Here is a 25,528-nt window from a genome sequence, read left to right as displayed (position 1 = left end):
CCTGAAAAGCAAACCGCGATGCGCAGTAAAAGCAGCCCAGCTGCTTTCAGAGATAGCTAAGAATGGTAGGTTCCATTTTAGCACATACGACATTACTACAAGGCACAATACAGCATGTTAGCTGTGCTTTTCCACTGCTTCGTTTAATGCTCGCCAGTTATTGGTCTTGCAATTGCAATTGTTTTATTGGCAAAAACTACAGTCCCTCTCCTTTATCAACGCAGATGAAATGAAGAAACCATGTATTGAAGCAGATTTGGTTCTGACCTTGATACCTTTTCTGGAAAGCACAGACCAAGAAATGTTGCTTCACGCTGGGAGGGCTATTGGTCGTATCTGTTATGATAACCGTAAGTAACTACTTCAAAGAACCCTGTTTTTCCTATCTGCAAGGCATAGAATGACAGGCTACAATTGTTTAAGAGACCTGAGCATACCACGTACTTCAACCTCCTCACAGTTCGCACAGTTCGCATATTGCCAGGCTGAATGCACCCCAAACAACTCATCAACTCTAAGTTTACCCATCTATTTTGACTGCATGGTGATACGTATTTGTCAGACCAGAGACTGAATGCTCCTGATCTTCAATCAAACAGTAACAGACATTCATAATATATCTTAATTACATTTGCAGCACTGCCTCGAAGCCAAATCCTGAAGGTCACTGACTTCACACAACAAAGTGTTTACAAGGCAAAGCATTTCTTTAGAAGCATGTCACTGTGAAGAACTAACAATGACTTATCTACTTCCTCATTAAAGAGGATTCTGTGATGTAAAGGTTTCCATACAGCCAGTATACCAACTAGCCTGCTGATCTAGAAGTTGATACTCTTTTCACTTAGTAGCTTTATGTAGAAAACCACAGCTATGCCTCCTGCTCTGTTGCTATGAAATATAAACACATATATATGCATATATGTATCTAGAACACACTCTACTACCCTCCTGAAGACCAATCCAGTGATTCCCTGATTTAACTATAAACTGTACAATAACACTCAGCTGCTTTTCCTGGTGCTGGTTGTGCATGCAGCCAACTGAAGTGCAGTCTAGGTCTCAGCAAGACACTTGCATGGAAGTGATGTCATTGTACCATTAAGCAACACCCACTGATCAGCTTTGCATTCCAGTTCATGCCATTCTCAGAAGTACCGTAAATTCTACTTTTTCATTTCATAACTAAAATTACAAAACCAGTTAACTGTTTTCTCAATAATTCTGGAACTGGAAACAACTGTTGTTAGTAAATAAGAACTAAGAACAAATTCATTTCAATTTACTGCACTTCACCAACTTACCTTGAACTACACTGATTTGCACTGGTCTGAGGACCTTTCCCAGCCTATAATAACGCAGAGGTTGCATAGAACTCAAGTGTTTCCTGAATCCCAAGACTCAGAGCAATTAAAACTGGGGGGAAAAAATACCAAAGGGGATTATTCTCCTAGAATACCTTAATGTAATCTGTGGTATTATTTAAGCAGTCTGGGCACTGGTAAAGCATCTTGCTTCACATAAGGCTTTGTCTTCCTCAGAAATAATGGTCACTAACAAAGAGCAGGTGTGTCCCTGCCCCTCAAGATGAAGGAAGCAAATGGATAATACAGCACAGCCTCCTACTCCCTGAAAGAAATAAGCCAATAAGTGATCCTCACTCAATTTTAGGATGGTTATGAAGGAACACATAGCTATCAAGTCCATCAGAACTCACACCAGAAGCTGTGGTACAAATCAGTATACTCATTCAACTGCCTTTGCCTATTTATTTTTTTTTAACTACCCAGGTCCAAGTAAAACTGGGAGGCTTAGCAGAGCTGTCCATGACCACCATTTTCCATTCACACATATTAGCCTGGACTCATGACATGAAAGCTGCCTGAAATCTAGCAGTGCAAGAACGAACTGGATTATCATGCTAGAAAGCAACTCAATTGGATCCTCTTTACTTAATTAATTGGTTTCTAATTAACCACCTTTAACTTCTGTACTTGCTATTCCAGGTGACCTTCAGGAAGAGCTGGTGAGGGTCGGAGTCATCCCATCACTGGTCCGAATATTGACCGATCACGCAGAGAGTGAACCACTTGTCCACGTAGACCTATTGGCCTTATGCAATCTTGCAGACCTTGGTAAGGAAATGCTTTTGCATCTTGCAGGAAACACCATCTTTGCACCATCACTACCTCTCCCTTTATGTGCAGAATGCCCACATATCTGGGATGGGTTTTGTTTTGTTGGGCGTTTGTTTGCTTCTTACCTTACATGAAGCAGTGACGGAGGAGGAAGATCAAACAGAAGTTACGTCACTTTCTATTTGGTCTGACTCTACAGTTTAAACTGCTGCTTCCTACCTATAGTGGGAGATGCAAAGAAGGGAGTTCAGTATTACACGGTCATGCCATCCTCCAGTCAGGTCTTTGCTTTCTGGATGTATTATATTACTTAATTGCATATTCCATTCAAACGCGTTCTATGTCTATCATACCTTGCAGAAGCTTAGGAACTTATCCAGATTAAAATCATTCAACATAATCAAGGAAGAAAATATGCTGCTAAATCAAACTGCCATGCAGCAAGAGCCAATTTGATAAATGAAATAATAGAATAAATAGAAATAATACCATAGATGGATTTATAATGGTAAGCAAAACTACAGTTAGGATTAATTTTACAGCTATTATAAATCATAGCTACAGAAATAAAACAAAAACAGCATAAAGAAAAACAGATAAGAAAGTATAAAGAAATGAGAATACAACAGTTTAGCTGTCACCATGCTTTCCAAAGTAACATAATCTAAAAGTAAAGCCAAAAAGCTTTTGAAATCCAAGTCATCACTATCATTTCTGATTATAGTAAGACAACTTCGACATTTTATCATACATAGAAAAAATTCCAATTCTGATTTTCTCACATACACAGATACAGCTAAGGAAGCTCTAAGCAAGACAAAGGTTGCTGAACAGCTGGTGAAACAACTGAGAAGAGCAGAGAACCACGAGAGGTTAGAAATCATCTTTGAGGTCCTTCAAGCACTTGCAGAAAATGGTAAGGCTTCCAAAGGTTTGGTGGAAAGAGGAGAGAAAATGGTGCTTAGCTTCAGATCCGAGTTTGCTGCAGGATCCTACCAATGGAAATCAGTAACCCCTTCAGCAGAAATAAGCCACAAGATTAAGTTGTAGAAGTGTAATAGTTAAGATAACAAAAAAATGCAGGTGAGCAGTCATTTCCACTCTACTGTGGCTAAGTATGAAGAGGATATAATTTGTAACAGAAAAACAGACTAAGTTTTTTTCACTGACAGAGTGTGGTAAGGCATTGAAACAGAAGCTGTGGGCGACCCGTCCCTGGAGCCATTCAAGGCCTGGTTGGATGGGGCAGCCTTATCTGTTTAGTGGCAACCAGCCCACAGCAGGAGGTTGGAACTGGGTGCGAGGCTTTAAACATCATTCCAACCCCAGACATTGAATGATTCTATGATGATAAGCATTCAAAGCTATCTGTGGTGTCATCCCAGCATCGACACGTCTGTTAAAAACAAAATAAGAAACAACCAATGGGAAAAAGATCACAACTAGAAAGAGACTAGTTTAAATCAAAGGATTAATCTTCCTAGTTTGAGACACTTGAGAAATGACCCAATTCTTAGTGTGCTTTTCTGACGTCTGCAGACGCTCTGAAAGTTCAGCTGGTGGAAGCAGGTGTGCAAGAGGTCCTGTCTGACATCCTGCTGAGGCTCCAGGGCAGTTCACAAGCTGAAGATACGTGCATTGTGAAGGCCACATCTGATCTCATTGTCTCTCTGCTTCTTGGAGGTAAAACACACAGACAACTTACACAGTCCAGACACATTAAAGAACAACACCAAATCCCATTGGAATAGGAGTTGCCATCTGCTCATTTGCTTCCATTTCATTAATAGGGGCACATCTGCAACCTGTTTCGTAACTGCAATGCAATATTCAAGCATCACCTTATTCTTATTTAAAGCAGCTGAATGCTCACATTCCTATGTTTCTGTTCAAGTGTCACCCATATGCTGCCTCAAGCCATCTAATGCTACTGTGACTGCCTCTGTGCAGAAAATGAATGCAGGTAGAATTCCAGGCCATTGCAGCTGTACCCAAGGCTGGTCGGTTCACATGTAGCTTCTAACACTTCTTTGCCTAACAGATTATGTGGCCCAGAGCTATTATTTTTTTCTCTCACTACTTCAAGCCCACATACACACTTCAAGTGTTTGGATTAACAAATCAAGGCAAAAATTACTTTGTAATATAAACAGTGCAACGGTGAAGCAGAGAAAAAACAAAACAGCATCATTCCAGCCCATACACTCAGCTGATATGGAGTTTTTTTTGGCTACCTACAAACAGAAATAAGATGTACTTGACGTTCTCTGTTGATTATGCCTCAGTTAAGTCCCTAGCTAAGGGATGAGGCATTCTCTCTCAGAATGCTGAAACCTTCCTCGTATCCAAACATGCAGATACCAAGTCAGAAGCATTTGGCTATTGCTAGTTTTACACAAATAATGGTAAGGCTGATTGTTCTCTGCCCATCATAACTAAAAAGCCACTGTTTGTAAGTAGAGGGAAGAGAAACACTGTTAGATTTGATTTGCTGCATGTCCCTTAAACAATAACTTCCTTTTCTGCAGACTTCAATACTTTTAAGTAACAGAAACTAGATGTTGAAATAATCTAAGGAACAATGGTCAAAAACAGGGTGATCAGGGTGCAAGCATTCGTACTTAATCTTACCTAAATCCCATATTAACAGAGGTGAGACTTCAGAACTGTTTCATAGTAAATTTGTTTGTTAAAAAAGAAAAAAGAAAAAAAAAACACAGACAAAAAATCAAGCACGTGGTTTAGATTGCAAGTTCTTTTGGGGGAGATGGGAGAGGATTACTCAGATGGATTAGGGGAAGATATAAAGCAATCTCAACCGAAGTCATTTTTATCTGCCATGCTTTCCTATTTTAGAGAGCTTTGAGTCTGAATACCAAGCAGAGAGAAACAGAGAAACTCTTATGAAGGGACTCCTGGGAGGCCTTATTGTGCTGAATCAGTCAGAGGAAAACCCACCATGTTTTCTTTCCATTCCTCTGCCACTGACAGATGCCGTACCGGGATCAAATTGGGTTCAAACAAAAAGGAGCCTTTTCAATACTGCTTGACTTTCTCCATTAATTTAATTATCATAAAGGATTCCCTCAGATCTCTCTGAATGCTCAACAAGATAGTAAGCTTTAGAAAAAAAGCTGCAACTACCATATGTGTTTCTCCCTACTTCACCCCTACATCCTTCATATTCTTCCTTTATTCGTGGTCTCTGACTCAGCTCTTAATCAGCCATTGTTTGTGGCTGACTATGAAGCCCTCTGTGCCTTTCAACTCGCTATCTTCCCTTTGCTCAGCTGAATGTCTTGCTTTGTCACTCCCTGGTTCTCCTCCATCTTTCCCACAACCCCAGTAGATATTTCTTGGGGAAAAAGTGAATAATCCTTTTCAAATCCCAGTTTGTGCCACCAGTGTATGCATAGCTTTAATCTATGAAAAGAAATCCCATGGAAACCCGATCTCAGAGTCAAATGACTTGAAGGCAGTGAAAAATTACACCTTTTGCAGCAATCAAGGCAGTTGTTCCTAGCAACTTCAACCACTGAGTGAGCCATTAAATTCTGCTACTATCCGAGCAAAAAACCATGAGAGAGGGAACCAATTTGGAGCTCCGGAACAATCAAAGCAAGGCAGTCACTAGTGGGTTCTGCCTACCTGTACTTCACTACAAGAGCAAAAAGATGCTCAGCCATTCATTGGTTTGAAAGGTTGGGGGAGGAGAAAAGTACTTCTCTGACTAACAGTTTACTCATGAAAGTATCTACTTACACTCAAATACTTTGAAGACACAGAAAATTCAGGGAGAAAAACATACCACCAGCTGAAATGCAACAGCAGAAAAAATGCTAAAAGAAGAGTGGTGTTGGTTCAAAAGGGAACATGGAGTAGTTTCTGCTATTTTGGATTTCAAACAGCATTCAGACCAGCACAAGGGTTAAAAACTACTAAATGTGGCCATTTCAGTAGTAAACAGAAAAAAATAAGACTTGGTATATCTTAGGCATGCAGCTAGCAACATAAGTATCAACTAAACCTACTTCTGGCCAAATACGTACTAAAATGGCATTAGCTCCAGAGGTAATTCATTACCCCACATGAAGATGTGATCTTCCTGAGTAGCACTGAGAATTTTTTGCCATCTTCTAACAAAAAGTGTTCATACAGTAAGGACACAGCAATAAAAGAACGTTGACTGTTGTCAAAAAGATGCTTGCAATGTGATTAACTACACAGAATAATCAAATAGAGAAAAATATTTGCTGAATGGCACCTTCAAAACATTCTGTTCATGAGAGAAGTGGAGGGTAGCAATTTCCTTCAGCTCTTTAAGAGAGCACAAACACACTTCCTATCAAAGGGAGCTAAAGAACTTGCGATAATGAAATGGCTGTCATCTCTTCATAGCGAGTTCTCAAAGAGACAATACTGGCATACAGATACTCACAAAGTACCGTGGAGCACACACTGCACAAAGACATGGTTCTTTGGAAAGTACAAACCCACTCTTTCTCCAGCTCTGAACACATGAGAACTCTCTAAAATCAATAGGTTTTTTTTTCTAGTTTCATGAGCACAACAAAAACTTACTTCACAAAATAAGTTTTTCAGAACAAATAAGAAAATTCTAATGGTCATACTGAATAAAAGGAGGAACAGCAGTACAAAACCAGTCATCAGATGAACCACTGGCAGGATAAGATAGCTAGTGTCAAAAAATCTCTTCAACCAGTAGAACAACAAAACTGGAGTATTAAAGCTATCATAGAATCATAGAATCATAGAATCACTCAGGTTGGAAAAGACCTTGAAGATCATCAAGTCCAACCGCAGCCTAACCAGTAGCCTATCTCTTAAAAAACAACCACAAAACAATACCACAACAACAAACCTCTGCTAAATCATATCCCTGAGTACCACATCCAAGCGACTCTTAAACACATCCAGGGATGGCGATTCAACCACCTCCTTGGGGAGCCCATTCCAGTACCTAACCACCCTTTCTGTAAAGAAGTTCTTTCTAATATCCAACCTAAACTTGCCCTGGCGCAACTTGAGGCCATTTCCCCTCGTCCTGTCACAAGTCAGTAGTGAGAATAGACCTGCCCCACTCTCACTGTAAGAACCTTTCAGGTACTGGAAGACAGCAATAAGGTCTCCCCTCAGCCTCCTCTTCCTCAGACTAAACAGCCCCAGCTTCCTTAGTCTCTCCTCATAGGGCTGATTCTCCAAGCCCTTAACATTATCCCGCAGAGAAATGTTGAACGCCACTAGAATTCCACTGCATACATACAATAGTAAGTAAAGCAGTATTGGAGGAAGAAATAGACCGTTAAAGATATGGCTTTTTAACTGAGAGTGACTGGCCCTAGAAAGTGTTCTCAAGCCACGTAGTAGTAGAGGGTGTATCTCAGTATCGGTTCACAAGCAGCTTACATCCACTTTTCTCTCTAAACAGTTGAAGCTTGTAAAAACTACTGTCTCAATCTTTTCTCAATTCATATTACATAATTTCCATCACTGATTTTCATCTTATCTCTCCCACCTGCTTGGTTTCTCCTCTTTCCTTAGATGGCAACTGTGTTCGAATGGTACAGGTAGGAGTCATACACCAGCTCCTGGATCTTTTGGAGAAACACGTGGAGAGCGAAGACATCTCTGTTCAACATGCAGCACTCAGTGCACTTCGGAACCTTGCTGTCCCAGGTACAGTTTGCAGACAACTGATTTACTGTGATTCTTTGTAAAGCCAGGTCATTTCACAGAGATCTATGCAGGTGATTTGGACAGAACAAGTCCCGTTCTATGTATTCTGAAGGACAACTGATTTTTTTCCCCCCTGCTGAAAGATTTCACATATCTCATCAGGACTTTCCAGATATACAAAGGATCTAAATATAACCTCATCTCATTGTCAGTTGCTAAAGTGATTTCATATTAAAAGCATACAGAGATTAAAGACAAAAATGCCTAACAACGCCTGTAACTTCACCCTACGTTATGTATTACAAGCTACCTCACCTCTCTTTGTAGGTATTATTATTATAAATTCATTCTTCTATAAAGGCCATATACGTTGGAAACGATGTGTGTTAAAGAGTTTTAGAACTCCACTCTCACAATCTTCAATAAATGTACCAGAAAACTGTGTTTCCTCTAGTCTCAAAATGACAGGTTCATAACAGAACAGCCCCCACACCACAGGCCTTGCACTGATGCAGAGCACTTCTCAGAAGAACAAGACAACATTATTTACTGAAAATAAAAGCATAGAGTTATCTGCCTATTTTATTATGTAAACTAGCCAGCATGAATAGTTTAGTAAACATTTCTATGTATAGTCACTGCTTTGAATAAACAAGAACCCCACAAAATACTACACGCTAGTTGGCTTCCACTGCTTCCTTTTCTATTGCCATATACCTTTGTTTCTTCCCTCAGACACCTCTTCAGAGCTTCACCTATTTATTTCAACCTGCTTTTGATATACTCTCAAGTAGCTTAGTTTGGCCTCCAGTATTATTACACTCTCTGCAGCATGATAGCCAGCCACATCTGCCTATTCAGTCTTTTAATAAACTTATTTTACGCAATAAACCTTTCCCTACTTCTGCATGTATTCCTCTGTAGAGGTTTTCCAACATTTGTGTAGGCGCAGAGGGGAAGTCTTACGTTAATTCAGACAGTTATCTTAAAACTATAAAATATGTCATTATGCTCTAGTAATTGGAATCAGTTTACCACTGTAACAGAAAGGCTACTAAGAACAAGTTATTCAAGTGTCTGCTTCTCAGTTTGCCCAGCAGAGAGGACAGACAGAACACATATCTTCCTGATTTCACTGCTGAAAGGCATGCATAAGACTGGAGGAGAATTGCTCTGGAGGAAGCAGCTTAGGTAGCACAGTTAAGCAGCATTAGGACTCTTTCCAGACAAGCTTCTGATTATTACCAGGGATTACTGCACTAACAAGGGGCAAAGACAAGACTTCAGAGAGGAAAGAAATAAAGGCATGGACAACAGAAGATAAGTGAGCTCAAATGAAGGAAATGTCATACGCAAGAAATAAGGCTAGCAAGTCATTTTTGCCACTCAGTTCAGTTAAGATAAGTGACAACAGGAAAAGCCTTGATCATGCAAATGGGTGAGTGGATAGAAATCTATGACAGGAAACGCAAAGAAAAACAAGAGCGTTGTGTTCATCATCTGTTTTTTACTGTATTCTGGGCAGGGTTGAGATCAAAAGACCCCAAAGTCCTCTAACAGCAATTTTGTGAAAGCTTGTAGCTTGAAACACAGACCTAAATAGTCAGTCAGACCTGACCTTAACTCCAACTTTCCTAACAAGCTGGACCTTTCTGCTAAAAGCATCATGGAACACTAGATTAAGAACAATGATAATATGTCATAATCGTATTTTCAGATGTTTGTGTAATGACTTAACTTCCCATTGATTCCTTTTTATTCACCAATTCCATTGCTTAGTTGTAAACAAGGTTCAAATGCTGGAGGAAGGTGTGGCAGAACGGATTCAGGCACTCCTACGGTCAGAGATGCCTCCCGTGCAGTTCAAACTTCTTGGAACACTACGAATGTTAGCAGATGGCCAAGGTAAGGAACTGCTAACGTTCACTGATGTCAGCTCTACATTCTTCTCCTTCCCATGTCCCATAGGGTGTATACAGGGAGAAGACAGGCTAAGCATCCAGCTAACCTAATTTCATGATTCCGCTCCCTCTGGTGAGGTTCCCACAGAGACCACTGTTGAGGGCTGCAAAAGCCTTCCCACACCGCTCTCAGCCAACCTCAAATGAGAAACGTAACAAATACAACAATTTGTAGTAGTGAGAAATGCCAAAGGCCTAAAAGCAAATGTTTTCTACATAAGACATATCAACAAAGCATAAGTATGACGGAAAAGATTTACAATGCCAGCTAACTAAGAAGCAAATGAATAGAAGAATTAGACAATATAGAGGAGTTGAGGTTAGGAGAAATGAGTTTCTACCCACCAGTAACCTGGTCTCTTTCTATATATATCCCCAGGTTAGACTTGGTGAGGCTCAAATGTTGAAATTACGGGATTATCTGCTTGCACTTCACATCATTTTGCTTTACGCTGAGATGAGCACACAAAGGCAACAACAGTCACTGAAAGCTTCTCAAAAATCTAACTATATGCAAAGTGCACAATTAAGGCACAAAACCTCACAACTACATTAAGATTACAACAACATCCTAACCTTTAGACATACTCATTTTCTTAGCTGAATACATTCATATATAAAAACAAGCTGCTGCGGCTTTTTATAGTAGAAGAGTGGTCTGAAGCCACCAGAGCCACTGCTCTAGAACACTTATCAATTTAGTTATCAAGATAAGATAAAGCACTCATTAGTTTGCAGCGATTCCAGCCATTTTAAAAAGCTGCTTCCATTTAATTTTCAACACAGCAACACCAGCAGGAGCTCAGCCTCTTCTTAGGTTCTGTAGGAAGTCACTGAAATGTCATTTCTCTGAAGTTGCATCTTGACTGTAAGAGAGGAGACCATTTATCTTTTTATTAACTGAGTCCTAAGAATAACACAGATCTACATTATTAAATACTATATTATATATTATTACTATTTTTTTAAACTTAATGCACAAAACGTCTGAATAGGAAACAGTACTGATACCATGATGCTGAGCAGGAAAAGATACGGAAGATTACTCAGTGTATACCCATTTACACCTATCAGCATACACTTCTCCCACCTTTAATTACTTTCTATTTTGTTTACCCAAGAGCTAACTGTGCCCTTAATTAACTCAGTCTGAGACACTTATGAATACACATCTACTAACAAGTCCACGCTAAATTAGTTAATTGCCTTATCTAAGGTAAATTAATTACTGACAATCGTTGTGCATGCTGAGGCCTACAGAACAGAATAGAAAAGGGAGGCTTCTTTCCAGCTACAGAAAAATACACTTCAAGGCATCAGCTTTGTTACGCTAAAAAGAATACAGCAATAACCTTTGCTTCAGAGCTGCAGAAGAATTCGTACACTTCACTACATGGTCAAAGGACTTGAAGCTCAAATTATATGCACAGTTTGTTGAAGATTGGCCTTTTGTAAGCCAAAAGGTCCTTCTGTTCCTGTTAACGATGACTAATTGGTTTTTGTCTCAAGAAGATCTATCACTGGTAGACATCAGGAAATCTCTGACAAACTGGGTCAAGACCCCTTCTTTGAACAAACCTCTTACACCAGTTTCATGTGCCACCCTCTTACCTTTGTCAGCTTTCTCAACTAAACTGGATTACCGTGATCTCCTCAGACTAACATATAACATCTGACCTAGAAACAAAGCCTTTCCATTACCGGCATTAATCATACAACATGCCACTTAGCTCAAAACAAAGCTGTGGGTAACAGGGAAAGCTCAGAACAACCAACATGAAGTCAAATATTAAATTCCTCAATCACAAGTAATAAAACCAGACACTTAAATTTGAACTATAAACTATAAGCACAAAGTATTCTTGAAAATAGAATACACCAAATGTAAGCATCAGTCCTATGACTAGTATGTGTATTAAACTACACTAAGACACCAATGGAACCGTATTAGATTGATGCAATACTGAAATGGCATCTTCAGCACTAATAAGGTTTCTTTTGCTACTGAACTTCAAGAGTTTGGGGTCTATTTTTTTTTTATTGGCACAAGCCTTAGCTCATCAATTTCAAGAACTTCTCCAATAAGTTTTTTTACAAGCATCAGTCATAGAGATTCATGCTTCTGGGCAGCCCTGAGACATGGCTGCCGAAGCATAGGGAAAAGTAAATTAACAAGTTCCTCCAAACTTACGACAAGTTTTAGTGACGTGTACTATACAGTTCAACAACCAGAGAGTGTAACTACAGACGTGCTGCAATTCGGTACTAAGCCTAGGACTTACCACACGATAACAACCATAATCGTCACCATTACTGAGAACAGTGAAATGGCAAGAACAGGTTCTAAAGAGCTTATGATGACATTCCTACAGGGCTCAAAGGGCAAACGCAAGAAACAAAGGGTAAGGGACAGCCCACATACTAAGTTTTCAATAGAGTACCTTAAGATTTGCTTTCTAAGATGGGAATTGTTCATTTTAAGCCCTGCATCAGCACCCTATGAAAAGGTTAGCTTTACAAGAACAGCTTGATTTATGTTTTTACCTGCAAGAGGAGTCCTAGAACAACTGACATTCCATAAGCAAAGATGTCCAAGATCATTCAAGTCCAATGCTTTAATTACAACTTAGACCACAAGATGGAGCTCGGTATCCTTTGTAAATTTGACATTCATATTTCTGGGACAAAGACTGAGATTTTAAATGTCTGCTGCTGTTGTTTTTCTCTTCAGCTGATGCGGCTGAAATCTTGGGCCAAGACCCCATGCTGCTCAACAGACTGGTGCAGTGGTGCGACGTCAGTGACCACACCGACGTTTGTGGAGAAGCAAATCGGCTCCTGGCATCGATCTTGCGTCACAACAGATCCCAAGTATGAGAGCTATTGGTTTCAACCTTGTCTTTCTTAAATTCTTAAAAGTTGGCCCATATAGCTAGGGGTAAAATATTAAATGGTACGTACCATTATATACTTAAAAAACATCCATTTTTCTGGTTCAAAGTATCTCTAGTCAGCATCTGTACCGACTGGACAGATAGAAGCAAATAAGCAATGTAATGCATAGTTAGAAATCACAAACACAATGCTAATGGCTGTCACTTGCAGACTTCCACCCTGCTCAAATTAAGGCTTGACAGATGTTTAGTAGGTGACGCCATTCTATTTACATAAACAAATTAGTTTCAAATATCTATTGTGAATGGTGAAGATGGCTGCACATCTTTCACAAGTTCCAGACAGCTTACCTGTCTACTGAAAAGATGAATACAGTGTGAGCTGAATCTGCTGGCAAATTAGAACAAGCTTCTCTTCCTTGTACACCACAGTATTATGCACAGACATCCAACTGTGCTTTACCGTAAAGCTGTGGAAAAGGAAGTACAGACTAACTGCATATGCTTTGAGTATAAAACTAAACCACTGTAAGTCTGAAGGCTTAATTGAAAAAACCTAATAGATTTAAACTGAAACTCTTAGAGACCAAGAAAAGATATTTACGCACGCATGTCCTCTCTACATACTTCTGTGTACCAACATTTCAAGTTAAAGCAGCCTTAAGCAGACATGCACAACCAGTGCTAAAGATTTCTCTAGTCTTATGATACCTCCATTTTAATATTATCAGCTCATACTACAGAACATCTCCATCTCTTTGGAGACTGAAGAGTGCAACCTCTCTCCCCTTCCCATTCTACTCACAGCTCTGTGTCCTTTCGCCTTTGCTCTAACAGGAAGTGGTCAAAGCAGTGCAGGAGGCACAAGGAGTGAAGCACCTGGTTTCCATGACCATGAGTGAACACGCTGCCATGCAGAACGAGGCTCTGAACGCCCTGGCAATAGCATCTGCTATTGATTTAGGTAGTGTTCCCCTCAAAGTATTAATCTGTGCAGTAACCTCATTTTAGTCACCAACATTCTAGCTTTAGATTATGCTTGCAAGTAAAATAGGTAGAACTCATCAGATAAAGCAGTTTCTCCACCTAAAAAAATGACAAAGAACAGAAATCAGGAATTATCTAGGTTTTTTTGTTTTCCCTTGAAAGTAGAGTCAAATAGTCATCCCATGTTAAAAACCCTACAGAAAACAAAGAATACAGAAAGCAATGAGTAAAGGTATAAGTGAAGACAGTTACACAGGAGGTGGTTATGGGCCACCACAAACTAACATATGTAAAGAAACTTAAGGCCAGCTAAATTTAGAATTTTCTATACCGACAAGAAAAGGAAGACAGTAAAGAGCCCATCTTAATGCTTAGTCTATCTCTAATCATCTCTGACTCAATTTAATATATTATGTTGTCCTATAGCATCTATAGCGTAAGGTTTCCATCATCCAGAATGACACCAGAGAAAAAACTCTATAGATCACGCATAAGTTCCCCATCAAAGACAATGAGCTCAAGACACCTTAGTTTATATAACTGCTCTTAAATGAAGCCAGTTAGAAATCTTTTTTAATAAATAGCAAGCATCTTCACATCCTATTATCTTATCACATAACAGCTCAGCTATTTGATCACTTATTTTTCAGAAACCCTTGAAGAATCTTTCAAGGAATCCCAGCTAGTACAAAGCTTACACAGACTTCTACAAGACAATAATACAAGTGCCGAGGTGAAATATAATTCAATGACTCTTTTGTGCAGTCTTCTTAATTCAGGTAACTTCATTTTAAGTACTCTTGTGATGCAAGGATGGGTGTTCGTGATGAAAGCATTTGCTGTTTCTGAAATGTACTGTCCTTATGATGTTGCAATCAGTGAACAGTGAAGGATAAAGAGGTTCATTCTTCACTGAGCGCAAAAAATCCCACTCGTGGTTTTATTTCATGACAAACTGATTAAGCCATTAGTTAAGCTAAAAAAAAGAGAACAGCTTTATTCCACTGTTAGTGGCATAATCTATTCCTGAATAAGCAAAACCAGATCCTTAGAATAAATTCATCATGCACCAATATCTGGCAGACTCAGGCCCTGCCTATATAATAACATTCTGGTGTTCAAAGGATGGCGTTAGCATCACTTTCCACAAGTCAACATACCTTTATTCTGCCAACACTGCAGGCAAACCAGAGGTTGAGATAAAACAGCATCTCTCTCTTGGCCCTTGCTTGAACATATAGGAAATCTCATTAAAACAGATAAAGGGTGTGATTTCAGTTTCTCTCAATCCACAGTCAGGGAAGATTTAAAAGGCTTCCAAGCAAGATAAAACTGATCCTGGAAGCGTGGTGTCAACTGAAAACAATCATCTTGAAACCAGGAGTCTAAAGATCTCATGCCACGCTTCACTATGCCTCTATGCATACATTGTGGAAACTGAAAGCAGTTACTGTGCTTAGGCCAAGATCTGCCACAAGATGAGCTGCTTGTGGTCCTGGCATTGCCCTGTACATGGCAGACAAGCTGAATTTTGCAAAGCATTCATATTTCCCTGTAGTTACACATGGCTCAAGGCTACATACCCATATCTTTCAGTGTGACTATGCATCACTCACACAACAGATCTGAACTGCGAGGCTTTTTTCCAGACATGCATTTCATTAACACTTGTAAGGTGGAATGATACAAAGATGATAACAGATATTCAAAAGGTTATTTATAAGGAAAAACTCACCAATATGGATGGCTTCGCTGGGAAATGCTGAGGCAGGGAGTGGTGGTGGTCAGCCCTTAAATGAAGTCTAGAAGAGGTGGAATCGAGCTGCAACCCTTCAGGGAGCACAGCTAAATTACTCTCACCTGTGCTCCCACAGCTGACCCAACACTTGCCTCAGCTGATTAATCAGAGGTTCAGGCTGTGATTACCAGTCTCCCATACAAACACTTCACAGACTTACCTGTAACAGCAGGAATTGAGTCTTACCAATATAAAAGGGCTAACAAGGCATACAGGCAAAACCAATTAAGCGTGGCCTGTATTATATTTTCAAAACACTTTTCTGCTGTTTAAGCTGTTCTTGGAAGAGAAAAACTGAGGAAAACACTTCCAAAGGGTTACAAGATACCTACTGAGAAGAATGTTTTTAATTAATATTGGGAAAAATTGGTTTGCTGCAAAGGTGGTCAAACACCTTCCTAGCAAGGTGGCTGATGGCCCGTGCCTGTCTGTGTTCAAGAGACATTTTGACAACGCCCTAAGTAATAGTATGCCTTAACTTTCCAACTCGATCATTTCTGAACATCCATTCCAAGTGAACAATTCTATGCTAAAGCAGCTCATTTTAAAAAAAACAAATACTCCAAATGCGTATATTGCAGCAGTTGTTGGGAACCACTAATGCACATGGCTAAGTTAGCATATCCTTTCCCATACAGGCCACCTGAGACAAGAAATAGAAGACAACAAGATCGAAGAAACACTCGAACAGCTCTGCAGTCACAGCAATGCAGATGTGGTCAAGGAAGCTCTTCTAACACTGCAGATTTTGAAAGGAGAGTCACCCTACTAGCCCCTTTCCTCTACAGAGCAATTCTGTGCTGCTGCTGAAGCAGATGCAATAAAATGCCAGCTCCGCCAATGCCACCTTGCATTTGTCATTCTACTGCACGGATGCTATTAAAGACCAGGTACAACCCCTGCTTTTAAAACTGTACGAACAAAGATTTGGCCTACAGAGATCTCTATTACTGCTATCTTCACTGAGCTACCAACACATGCAGTAGGAGTAAAAAGATAAGTAAAAAACAAGAGTGTTTGTAAACATGGTGTGAGAACAAGCAGGCAATTACCACCTCTGTATTTTAAGCTGCTTCATTTTCCTAACTCAGAGTCACACAATTTTTATTTGAAGTATTTCAAAACCACTGTGATTTGAAAATGATTATTAAAAATCTAAATCTTGGATGACACAACCTGAAACAATAAAGATTTAGTTTAGGTGTGAGCCATTGATTAAACAAAGCAACGTGCTAATTGGTACCAACTCAGCTCCTGCACACTGTGAGTGTAAATGTGTACCCTGTCGTTAACTGGAAATCTCACAACCATCCAGAAGGCTATACCTTCAAACCAACCCCCTCTCCTCTTCCTCCTTTTAATTTCTACATTAGAAATCATCTGAGCTTTTACCTGCTAATATAACAAGCCACATTGCTAAGCACCTGAGGTCACCAGGTCATCCTGCGGTCAGAGATACGGCTATTATAACCTGGAATTACATGCAGTCCAGACAGTACTTGGACAAGACTCAAATTAAAGCCCAAGGAGGCAGTGGATGCCCCATTCCTGGAGACATTCAAGGCCAGGCTGGATGTGGCTCTGGGCAGCCTGGTCTGGTGGTTGGTGACCCTGCACTTAGCAGGGGTTTGAAAACAGATGATCGCTGTTGTCCTTTTCAACCTGGGCCATTCTATGATGCTGTGTTTTATGGCTTAAAGCACACAGCCATAAGGGCATCCTATAACTTTCCAGTGTCAAAATACAACAGTTTCAGCCAAGCTCAATTTCAGAATGAGATACGGACTTGTGCCTAAACCAGGCATTAAGATGGAATACCTCAGGATTATTACAAGCTTTTTGTATCTTCTATATACACACACCCCTCAAGTAGCCACACACAGGTTGCCATTTTTAACAGAAGCGATCCAGCCTTAACATTCTACAGTATTTATCCTAGATATATGAACAATAAAGCCATTATCTATTGGCTAAATGTTTCTGATACTTCTGATAATTCAAAGCATGTTTTTGTCTTACCATATTCAAGTCAAAATCATCAACATAGATACACCAAAATATTAAGTAAACATTATGTTTAGACTTACTAGGTTACTTCCTTTCTGCACTCAGTATTACAGGACCATTGCTCAGGTAGAACAAACAAGACTGTAAGTCGCCAAGTGATACCTGGACTAGTGGCAGTCACAGTACAACCGTCAGTTTCCAACTTAATATATATCTGCAGATAGCATCACTGTTTCTCTGCAAACTGACTTTAAACTTACCATTTTTTTGCATGGGTTTCAATCAAGAACAAAGAGAAAAGCTCACAGGTTACCTATTATTCAGTCAAGACTGAATGCAAAAAAAAAATATATATATATATATAGAAAAATCAAGAATAAGGTTGAGTAAAAAAAAAAACAAAAAAAAAAACATATGCAAGTATTAGCACACCTTAACCTCACAGAGGAAAATAGCAGTAGTGAGTGCAAGCAATAAATGTTAGAAACCAAATTCCAGCAGTACAAAACATTTATTTTATTTAATCAAATGTAAGGCTTGAGGAAAAAATAATATTTATATATACCAAAATTCACTCAGAAAAGCCATCTCAGAAGAGACAGAACCTCTCCTTCCATGGGATAAACATTCAAGCTGCAAGAAAACCCACAGGCAGTATGGGAAGGAAGAGGAAAGGGTGGAATGGAGAAACAAAGCAAGGCAACGCTATTTATAAACCAAGTGCCACATGAACCTCAATGTACTTGAGGTACAAATCTATCCACGTGGCACTGTACAAGAGTCAATAGAAATAAAGACCCCTTGGAAAGTAATATTCAGACTTTGAAGAGGCGACCGAATCTCCCTCAGTCACTGCACTCCTATCTGTGCTTGTATTCATCCTCCTTTTTGTATATAAACCAACTGTGTTCAAACACACATAAGAAACAAGAGCAGTTGCACTGTCAGAACAAACTGAGAAATAAATACATTGCTTCACAGAAACATATTGTGCTCATTTCTGATAAATAAAAGTGATCACACATTGAGGAGTTCCCTTTGCTCAGTCCAGTTGTTCAAGTCTGATCTCATCTTTTGATATCTTCATTAAATACCTTGTTTTCATCGTAGTGTTTGTGGAGTCGTTTCAAATGCAACCAATAAAAATCTCAACATCGACAATTTATCAAACCTCTATCAAATCGAACTGTTGATTTGCTTCTCCTCCAGGGATTCAGAGCAGGCTCACACCCAACTGCTTATTCTGACAAGACTTGTTTGAACCATAAACTCAACTGTTAGACATGAAGTCGCTGTGGGTCCATATAAAAGGTGCTAAATAAAACTTTTAAGTACAAAATGGTAAGAAAGTATTCCAAGTCTGAAATTACAGTAGCCACATGTACCACCACCAAGGGTGTACCTCAAAATGCTTAGAAGGTAAAACAGCCTACAGCCACGGGATTGTAAAAATTTTACTCAATAAATGCAGAAAAGTCTATCCACGGTAAAAACAGAAGTGTTCACGAATGTAAAGAGCCTCAGATAGATAGGTTGAACTTGCCCTCCTGAATTCAGTTCTAAAAGATTCTGAAGAGTATTGATACAAAGCTGGTGTTAACACGGCCAAGGCCACTATGTACAAACTGTGTTAGGACAACACTGATACAAACCCAAAAACCAAAGAACCAAAAGAAGCCAAGTATCCATTTGTCTTCAGGCATCTTGGCAAGATCCACAGACAGGGAAATCCTGATCAATGGTGCAGGCCCTCGGTGGCAGCTAACTTCAGTGCATGAACTCCATTCTGACCTCACTGAAGCCATGATGATTTTCACCAACTCTTGAAAAATCCGCCCAGCAGTACGTGCTGTGTGTCCAAAAAACAACCAAGTGAAATATACTCCCATGATGCCATTTTCAACATGACATTTTACAATCAGAAAGCTACAATAGGAAGGATCCTTCTCCGATTTTATATAAATCAGATTATTACACAGAATAGAGCAAGCTGGTTGACAAGGTGTTGTAATAGTTTTGAGCACCAGAGTTAAAAGCAAAGGTTACCCAACACTGCTTTGCTGCTTGCAAAGAGGCAGTAAATGCAGCAAACATTTGGCTGCTCCTAAGGAACTACATTCAACAAATAGGTAATAAAGACCACAATTTCAAGGCTCTGCAGAAGAAATGCATCTTACTTCATCTCCCTTCATTGATCCACTGCTATTTTTCCCTTGTTGCATGAGGAAGCTAAAAAAAAGTATCACAGTGCACCTGTATAGATTTTACTTTCAGGTTTTTCAGATGAATAATGGTGGACTGTTCTCTGTTTTAAGGAAATCAGCCATCTTTAGACAAGCTTCCTTTTCTTCTTCTGTCTCAATCACTGTCCGGAAAAAGAACTATCAAAGCTGCATTGAAATACACACAAGAAGCACAACATTGCCTGTGAAGTGTTTCACGGGCTGAAGAGCTAGAAGGACATCTGGACAATCAACACAAAGCTTCTTACTGCAAGTCAGCTTCTGCCAGTGAAACGTTCATTAATACATGCACAGTAAAAAAATGGAAATGAAAGATTTAGGAGTCTGGTTTCCTTAGAAGGCCATGTACTTTGGAAATACAACTATCAAGTCCTTCACACAGACTACACGTAGTAAAATATCATTAGAAAAATATATACTTCTCTAAAATTTACACTCTCAGGCACTGTAAAAAAAAAACAAACAACACAACAACCTGCTCTCCCTGAAAAAAATGGGTGCCACTGGAAGCAGTAAACAATGCTAGTTAGACAGCCTACTGTAAAACCAACAACTACCTCCTAGAAGTTTCCATCCATATACGTCCATCTTTGATAGATAAAAACAGTATGCCAGGCATGGCCATGCTTTTGCAGCCACTGCAGTCCTAATCCAAAGACTTCCAGAGAACACTGGGCATCTTACTGAGCTTCAGATCAACCACCAGGAAAAAAGGACGGTAAGAAGAGTTCAGGTTTCTTCTGGTAAGAGCAAAAACAATAAAAACCCACAGAAGTTGCTCGAGCAGAAATACTTCAGTTTGATATCGTAACAAAAATCTGTTAAGAAATGGTTCTTGCCAGCACACTGTGATTGGCCTTTGAACCATGTATTAGAATACCAACAGAACTGATGATTTAGTAACTTCATAGCAGATTCATAAAAAATTCAAAAGCTAGTGTTCTTCTAAACGCATACTTTCTGATTTCAAAAAAACAGACTTCAGTATTGATTAATGCTGAATCTGAATGCTTTCATCAACTTCGATACTAGCAATTAGGGCTTCTAATGATCAGCAAAGCAAATGTGAAAGAAACCAGAGAAAAGGAAAGGAATCCAAAGTTAGCATTAGCATGCTTGCTAACTACTGAAACAAACAGCACTCGCAAATTTCTGTGGGCAGAACTTAAAAAATAGCACTGAACAATAAAAAGCTACACATTTTTAAAGAGGTTTTTTTTTTTTTTTTTCCTTTTTCTATAAATAAAGACTATTTACATTTTTTCCAGACAGGAAACCTCATTAGGGATTCACATTCCCTTGCCTGAAATGGAGATTGCTAACATATAATGCTATCGAGTCAGACTTTCCCCCTCATGCATTTTCATAACTGCTTGGGTTACTCAAGCTATCCGATGCTGAGCACAAGTTTCTGCTTCTGAGACTTCTACATCATTCCCTGTCAAACATAAACATCACCTATTTCTGCACAACCGAGAACAAAAGAACTAGAAAATTCATGACATTTTCTTCAGTTTCCAACACCATGATGATTATAGTCGTTGGTCATCTTGCCCAGCTGACTGCACAAGTCTACTGTAGAGATTAAAAAGCCTCAATATCCTTAAGAGATCAGTAGGCCTTCTGAAGAGATTACAACGCCGAAAGCGATGACAGTTCGGAGTAAAATCAGAACAATCTTCATTGTAATTCTTCACGGAAGGAGCTTCATTTCTCCTTCCTACAACGTTTAAAATCAGTTCTGCCAGCTTGGGAAACTCCATTTCTTCCTCATCAGAGTTCAGTTCTGATGCACTAAGGTGTCTCATTAGGAAAAAGGCAGACAGATGTGCTGGAGAATCTTTTTTGTACCAGCTTGTAGCAAAACCCATGAGCAGGTAAGATCCACATAAGGCGTTTAATACCAGGAGTATTTCATGGTCTGCACATTTCTTTCCACTTCCATGTCTGATCAAGAATAGTAAGACATACTTTTTGCAACACACGTTTGATTTTGTATTCAGAAGGCATTGCCTGCCTTTACAGCTTCAATATCAGAAATCAATGTCCTGGCTAGGAAAATTCCAAAAATCTAAAAAGAAAAAAAGGACAAAACAAAACAAAGAAAAACAAATGTGAAATGTAATAGATGCTACGTACCAGTCTGCAAGTAGACTCTGAGACACAGAGCCTATTACCATTATTCATCATTGCAGAATGACAACCAGCTCGTGTGTGCAACGCACTTCAGTCAACACAACTACTCTATTGTGATTAACAACGCATTGATAAAGCATCTGCAGGCTCAGAAACCATTTCGTAGCCAGGATCATCTGTTACAGCATAGCTGTTGCTAAGCAGTAATAAAGCAGCAGAATCTGGTAGAAGATGTAACTGACAAGAAAAAGATGACTTCATGTAATGCTTCAGAAGTGCTCAAAATAATATTCAATCTCTAGATGTCCTACAGTTGGAAGGAATTCATTTACCCAAGTTTAGTTGGGTCTTACAACACTCAGTTTTAGCAACAGGTAAATCTGAAGTATGTCAAATCACCCCGTAACTTTGGTTAATCCAGCCAGTTTTCTGATTTGTTCTTTTATTAGCTATGGAATGTGCAATTACCTGTACTGAAGTTAAACTCTTGTCTAACAACAACTAGAGAAGTCAGAGATTACTGGGACATTGATCAACTTGGAAAATGCCATTAAAGGAAAGTTTCCCAGGAAACTTGGATGAAAAATCGTAGATTGATTCATACCTCAGCACATTTCCTAAACCACTCTTAGAAAAATAACAACAGACTTTGGTGAAGTTTTGGAAAAAGCGAGAAGGTTTGTTTTAGAAGCAGACATTACGTCTAACTTTTAGTCCATTGTTGCATCAAGGTTGCATAAAGGTACTGTGATAAGACTGAGGAAGTCTGTCTAGTTCTGCCAATACCACATTTGCAACCTCTTCACCATCTTCCCCACTCTTCTATTCTTGATCAGCATGCTTTTATTTGCTCAGGATACTCAAATATGCTGAATGGCAACTGTAGCATAAGAAATAAAATTGGATTTCAGGTATTTTTTTTTCATATTTGCGCTAAAGGCTGTAGCTCTGTTCCACACCGAGCAGATTACCTGATCTCCTTCCTGATATATTAACTATTAAAATTAAATCAATTTAATATAAAAAATAGAATAGTATGTTCTTATGTTAGTATACAGTAAAACACATAATGTATCATCATATATGTATTATTGTCTATTTAGTACGACCTTCATTTCTTTTGAGTATAGTTTTGGCATAAGGAAATCAGCTGACCTTAACTTCAACCTAAGTCTCTACAAATGCTTTCTTACCCTGCTGTCACACCTTAAAAAAAGAAAAGCATAACAAAAACAACTAACCTGTAGCAGCGAGATAGCTATGAAGACACCTGCAACAACGTAGATATTCCGGGGCAACCAAGCTTCCAGAGCAACAATACAACCTTTGATGAAAATCTGATCATCCCACTGACTCTTGCTCTGAACGAGAAGAATTCAATAACATTAACTTTTCTGCTCAAGTTTATTGTTACAGTCAGTTACATGTGAAAAGATATAGTAGAACTGACACAGTAATATTATAAACCGAATTACAGAAATACACAGATATGCCCAAATTAATTCAAAAGATGTCAGGACATTAACATTAGTATCTCCCCACAAATCCTATTACTAGAATACTTCAGAATCAGTAGGGAGTGGAATTCAGAATTAGAATATTAGAACTAATAACAGACATTCAAAATGGAAGTCACATCCCCTTTTTAAATGGGACTTTGTTATTTTTTTCTACTTTCTGAGCTCTGAATAGAAGAAGAACTCTACCATTCTCTACTAGTAGCAGCATGTAGGGCTGTCTGTGCTGACTTGAGTATCAGCAATTGCCATTTTTATTAATAACATCTCTGCAGAGAGCGAGACAGACAGAAAGATTCCAGCACCGTACCTTTTTTCTGACATCATAGCCACACTGCGTATTCACAACTTTTTGCTGAAAAAACAAGGAATGAAAATATATCAATTGAATTCTACTTGCTTCTTTTCACAGTAAAAGTAAATAGTCAAGCAGCAGAACACCGGAAGGGTGTAACATCCAAGTGGACAGAATGTAAACTGGGAAGTAAGCCCCCTCCACTAGAATTTCCAGCTTCTCCCATTGGTTTTCATTTAGCAAGGACTACTGAACATGACATTTAACAGCTGTACTGATAGCCTTCAGATGAAACATCTCTACTTCCAATATCTCTTTCACATAACACCTAAACACTGAGATAAAGGTACCACGCTGATTTATTTACTTTTTTAATAGCAAAAATATTCCTTACAATCCCACCATTTCATGTGGCTATCCTCTTAAGTAGCTAGTCACTATTCACTAAAGTGCCTTCACAGTCAATAAATCGGTCTCATGTGACCAAGCTTCGAGATAAAACTACTGTAGACAAAAAGAAACATTCCAGTTGTAAATCTCAAACCTACACCACTAACACCTTCCAGATTCCAATTCCACAAAACCCAACAATGGTACTAAGCTCCAAAGATGCTTCTTTTATGATACTTCTGTTTTCCAGATGAGACTAATAACACCTACTGACTATACAACTGCAGAATTATTTATACAATACATAGTGGGTTATACCAAAATGCTTGGAGGAGCATGTCAAATTAAAGAAGCTTATGCCTAACTACATCTCTTTCAATGCAACACCAGCAACAGGAAAGGCCACAGTGCAATAGCACTATCCTGAACTACAATAAGGGAAAAGTTGCCAGAGAATCTGAACTTGGAAAACTTTCCTGACAAAAATCTTTCCATGGCCAATTCCGAGACAATCAAAAGCCTTAGCATAACCTACCCATGGTTATCTTCTTTATGTGAGGACTGCTGAGTTGACCTAAGCTACAAATACTACCAAGTATTAATGAGCATTTATCTCTTTCTGCTTCCATTGAAGGGATCAGATTTCTAAAGGTTAATAAGCAGATCCAACCAGTACCTAAGAACTGCCAAAAGCAAGGAATTAACTCACTTCAAACTCAGTTCGTGCATGAGCACTTTACCAGTTCTGATAGGCATGAGCAAACACAGTTACTCCTACTAGTCAGGCAGAGGGGTGCTGTACAGCAACTCTAAGATGGGGCAAAAGTGCTGCTTTGACAGTAGATGACAGATTATGAAATCAAGGCCTTTGGAATAAAACAACATCAACAGCCAACATTCACAGACTTCAACCACATAAAAACAGCTTCTAAATTCCTCATGACAGGCAATACATTTTCAGCTGTGTTAACAGGTTGACACATCTGTTCTATCCTCTGAAAAGGATAAAGCAGAAACAAAATTAATTATAAAAAAAATTAACAAAATTAATAATATTTTTTTTATATTCAGAAGACTTCTTTAAGTCTCAGGCATCACAACATATTCAGGAAGTACTTTCTGTCATAACTCTTCAGTAACATAACGATACCAAACCAGGAAACAACAACTTACAGCAGGATCAGGTATACAACAGGAGAATGGAACACCACATTTCTCACGACTTTTGCTTTCACTGCTGCAGTTGAAGTATATGTTGAAATCCCAGTCATCCGGACCTTGGGCACCACAGCAGTGGTTCTGGAAGACATAAACACTTGCTATGGAGGAGACATTTTATAGATAATGTATCCACCGAATAGCTCTTTGGAATAATATCCGGTCAACTCCCAATGGCTATAAGGAATCAATGGCAATGCAGGAGTATAAACAGAATAATCAACACAGTGTCTCTATGAAACAAACA

At 39.0% G+C, this 25,528-nt stretch overlaps 2 protein-coding genes across 6 annotated transcripts in view; one reads left to right on the top strand and one right to left on the bottom strand.

Annotated features, from left to right (window-relative positions):
* Positions 1 to 224: 224 nt before the first annotated feature.
* LOC140254058 (rap1 GTPase-GDP dissociation stimulator 1-like) lies at positions 225 to 16,247 on the top strand. Its single transcript, XM_072340252.1, has 10 exons — positions 225 to 350; positions 2,007 to 2,135; positions 2,929 to 3,054; positions 3,678 to 3,821; positions 7,701 to 7,835; positions 9,615 to 9,740; positions 12,528 to 12,667; positions 13,528 to 13,654; positions 14,328 to 14,456; positions 16,114 to 16,247. The coding sequence occupies exons 1-10, from the start codon at positions 230 to 232 to the stop codon at positions 16,245 to 16,247; spliced, it is 1,311 nt and encodes a 436-aa protein (XP_072196353.1). The 5' UTR covers positions 225 to 229.
* A 1,729-nt stretch (positions 16,248 to 17,976) lies between these two features.
* The window catches only part of TSPAN14 (tetraspanin 14), a 41,479-nt gene continuing 33,927 nt past the window's right edge, over positions 17,977 to 25,528 (bottom strand). For all 5 annotated transcript variants that reach the window (XM_072340704.1, XM_072340701.1, XM_072340702.1 and 2 more), the window contains 4 exons: positions 25,237 to 25,362; positions 23,689 to 23,733; positions 23,103 to 23,222; positions 17,977 to 21,796 (listed from right to left, as the gene is read on the bottom strand). In XM_072340704.1, coding sequence (XP_072196805.1) covers positions 21,725 to 21,796; positions 23,103 to 23,222; positions 23,689 to 23,733; positions 25,237 to 25,362 — 363 coding nt within the window. In that variant the 3' untranslated portion in view covers positions 17,977 to 21,724. The remainder of the gene's footprint in view (positions 21,797 to 23,102; positions 23,223 to 23,688; positions 23,734 to 25,236; positions 25,363 to 25,528) is intronic.

This window comes from Excalfactoria chinensis, chromosome 6 (genome assembly GCF_039878825.1).
Source record: "Excalfactoria chinensis isolate bCotChi1 chromosome 6, bCotChi1.hap2, whole genome shotgun sequence".
NCBI lineage: Eukaryota > Metazoa > Chordata > Aves > Galliformes > Phasianidae > Excalfactoria > Excalfactoria chinensis.
This window is presented reverse-complemented; position numbering and strand designations above follow the sequence as displayed.

Bases quoted from the DNA above. Each gene is read 5' to 3' on its own strand.
- LOC140254058 (XM_072340252.1), top strand. From the start codon at position 230: ATGAAGAAACCATGTATTGAAGCAGATTTGGTTCTGACCTTGATACCT. The intron at 3,822-7,700 runs GTAAAACACACA...CTCTTTCCTTAG, and splicing joins TGTCTCTCTGCTTCTTGGAG to ATGGCAACTGTGTTCGAATG. The intron at 14,457-16,113 runs GTAACTTCATTT...TTTCCCATACAG, and splicing joins GTGCAGTCTTCTTAATTCAG to GCCACCTGAGACAAGAAATA.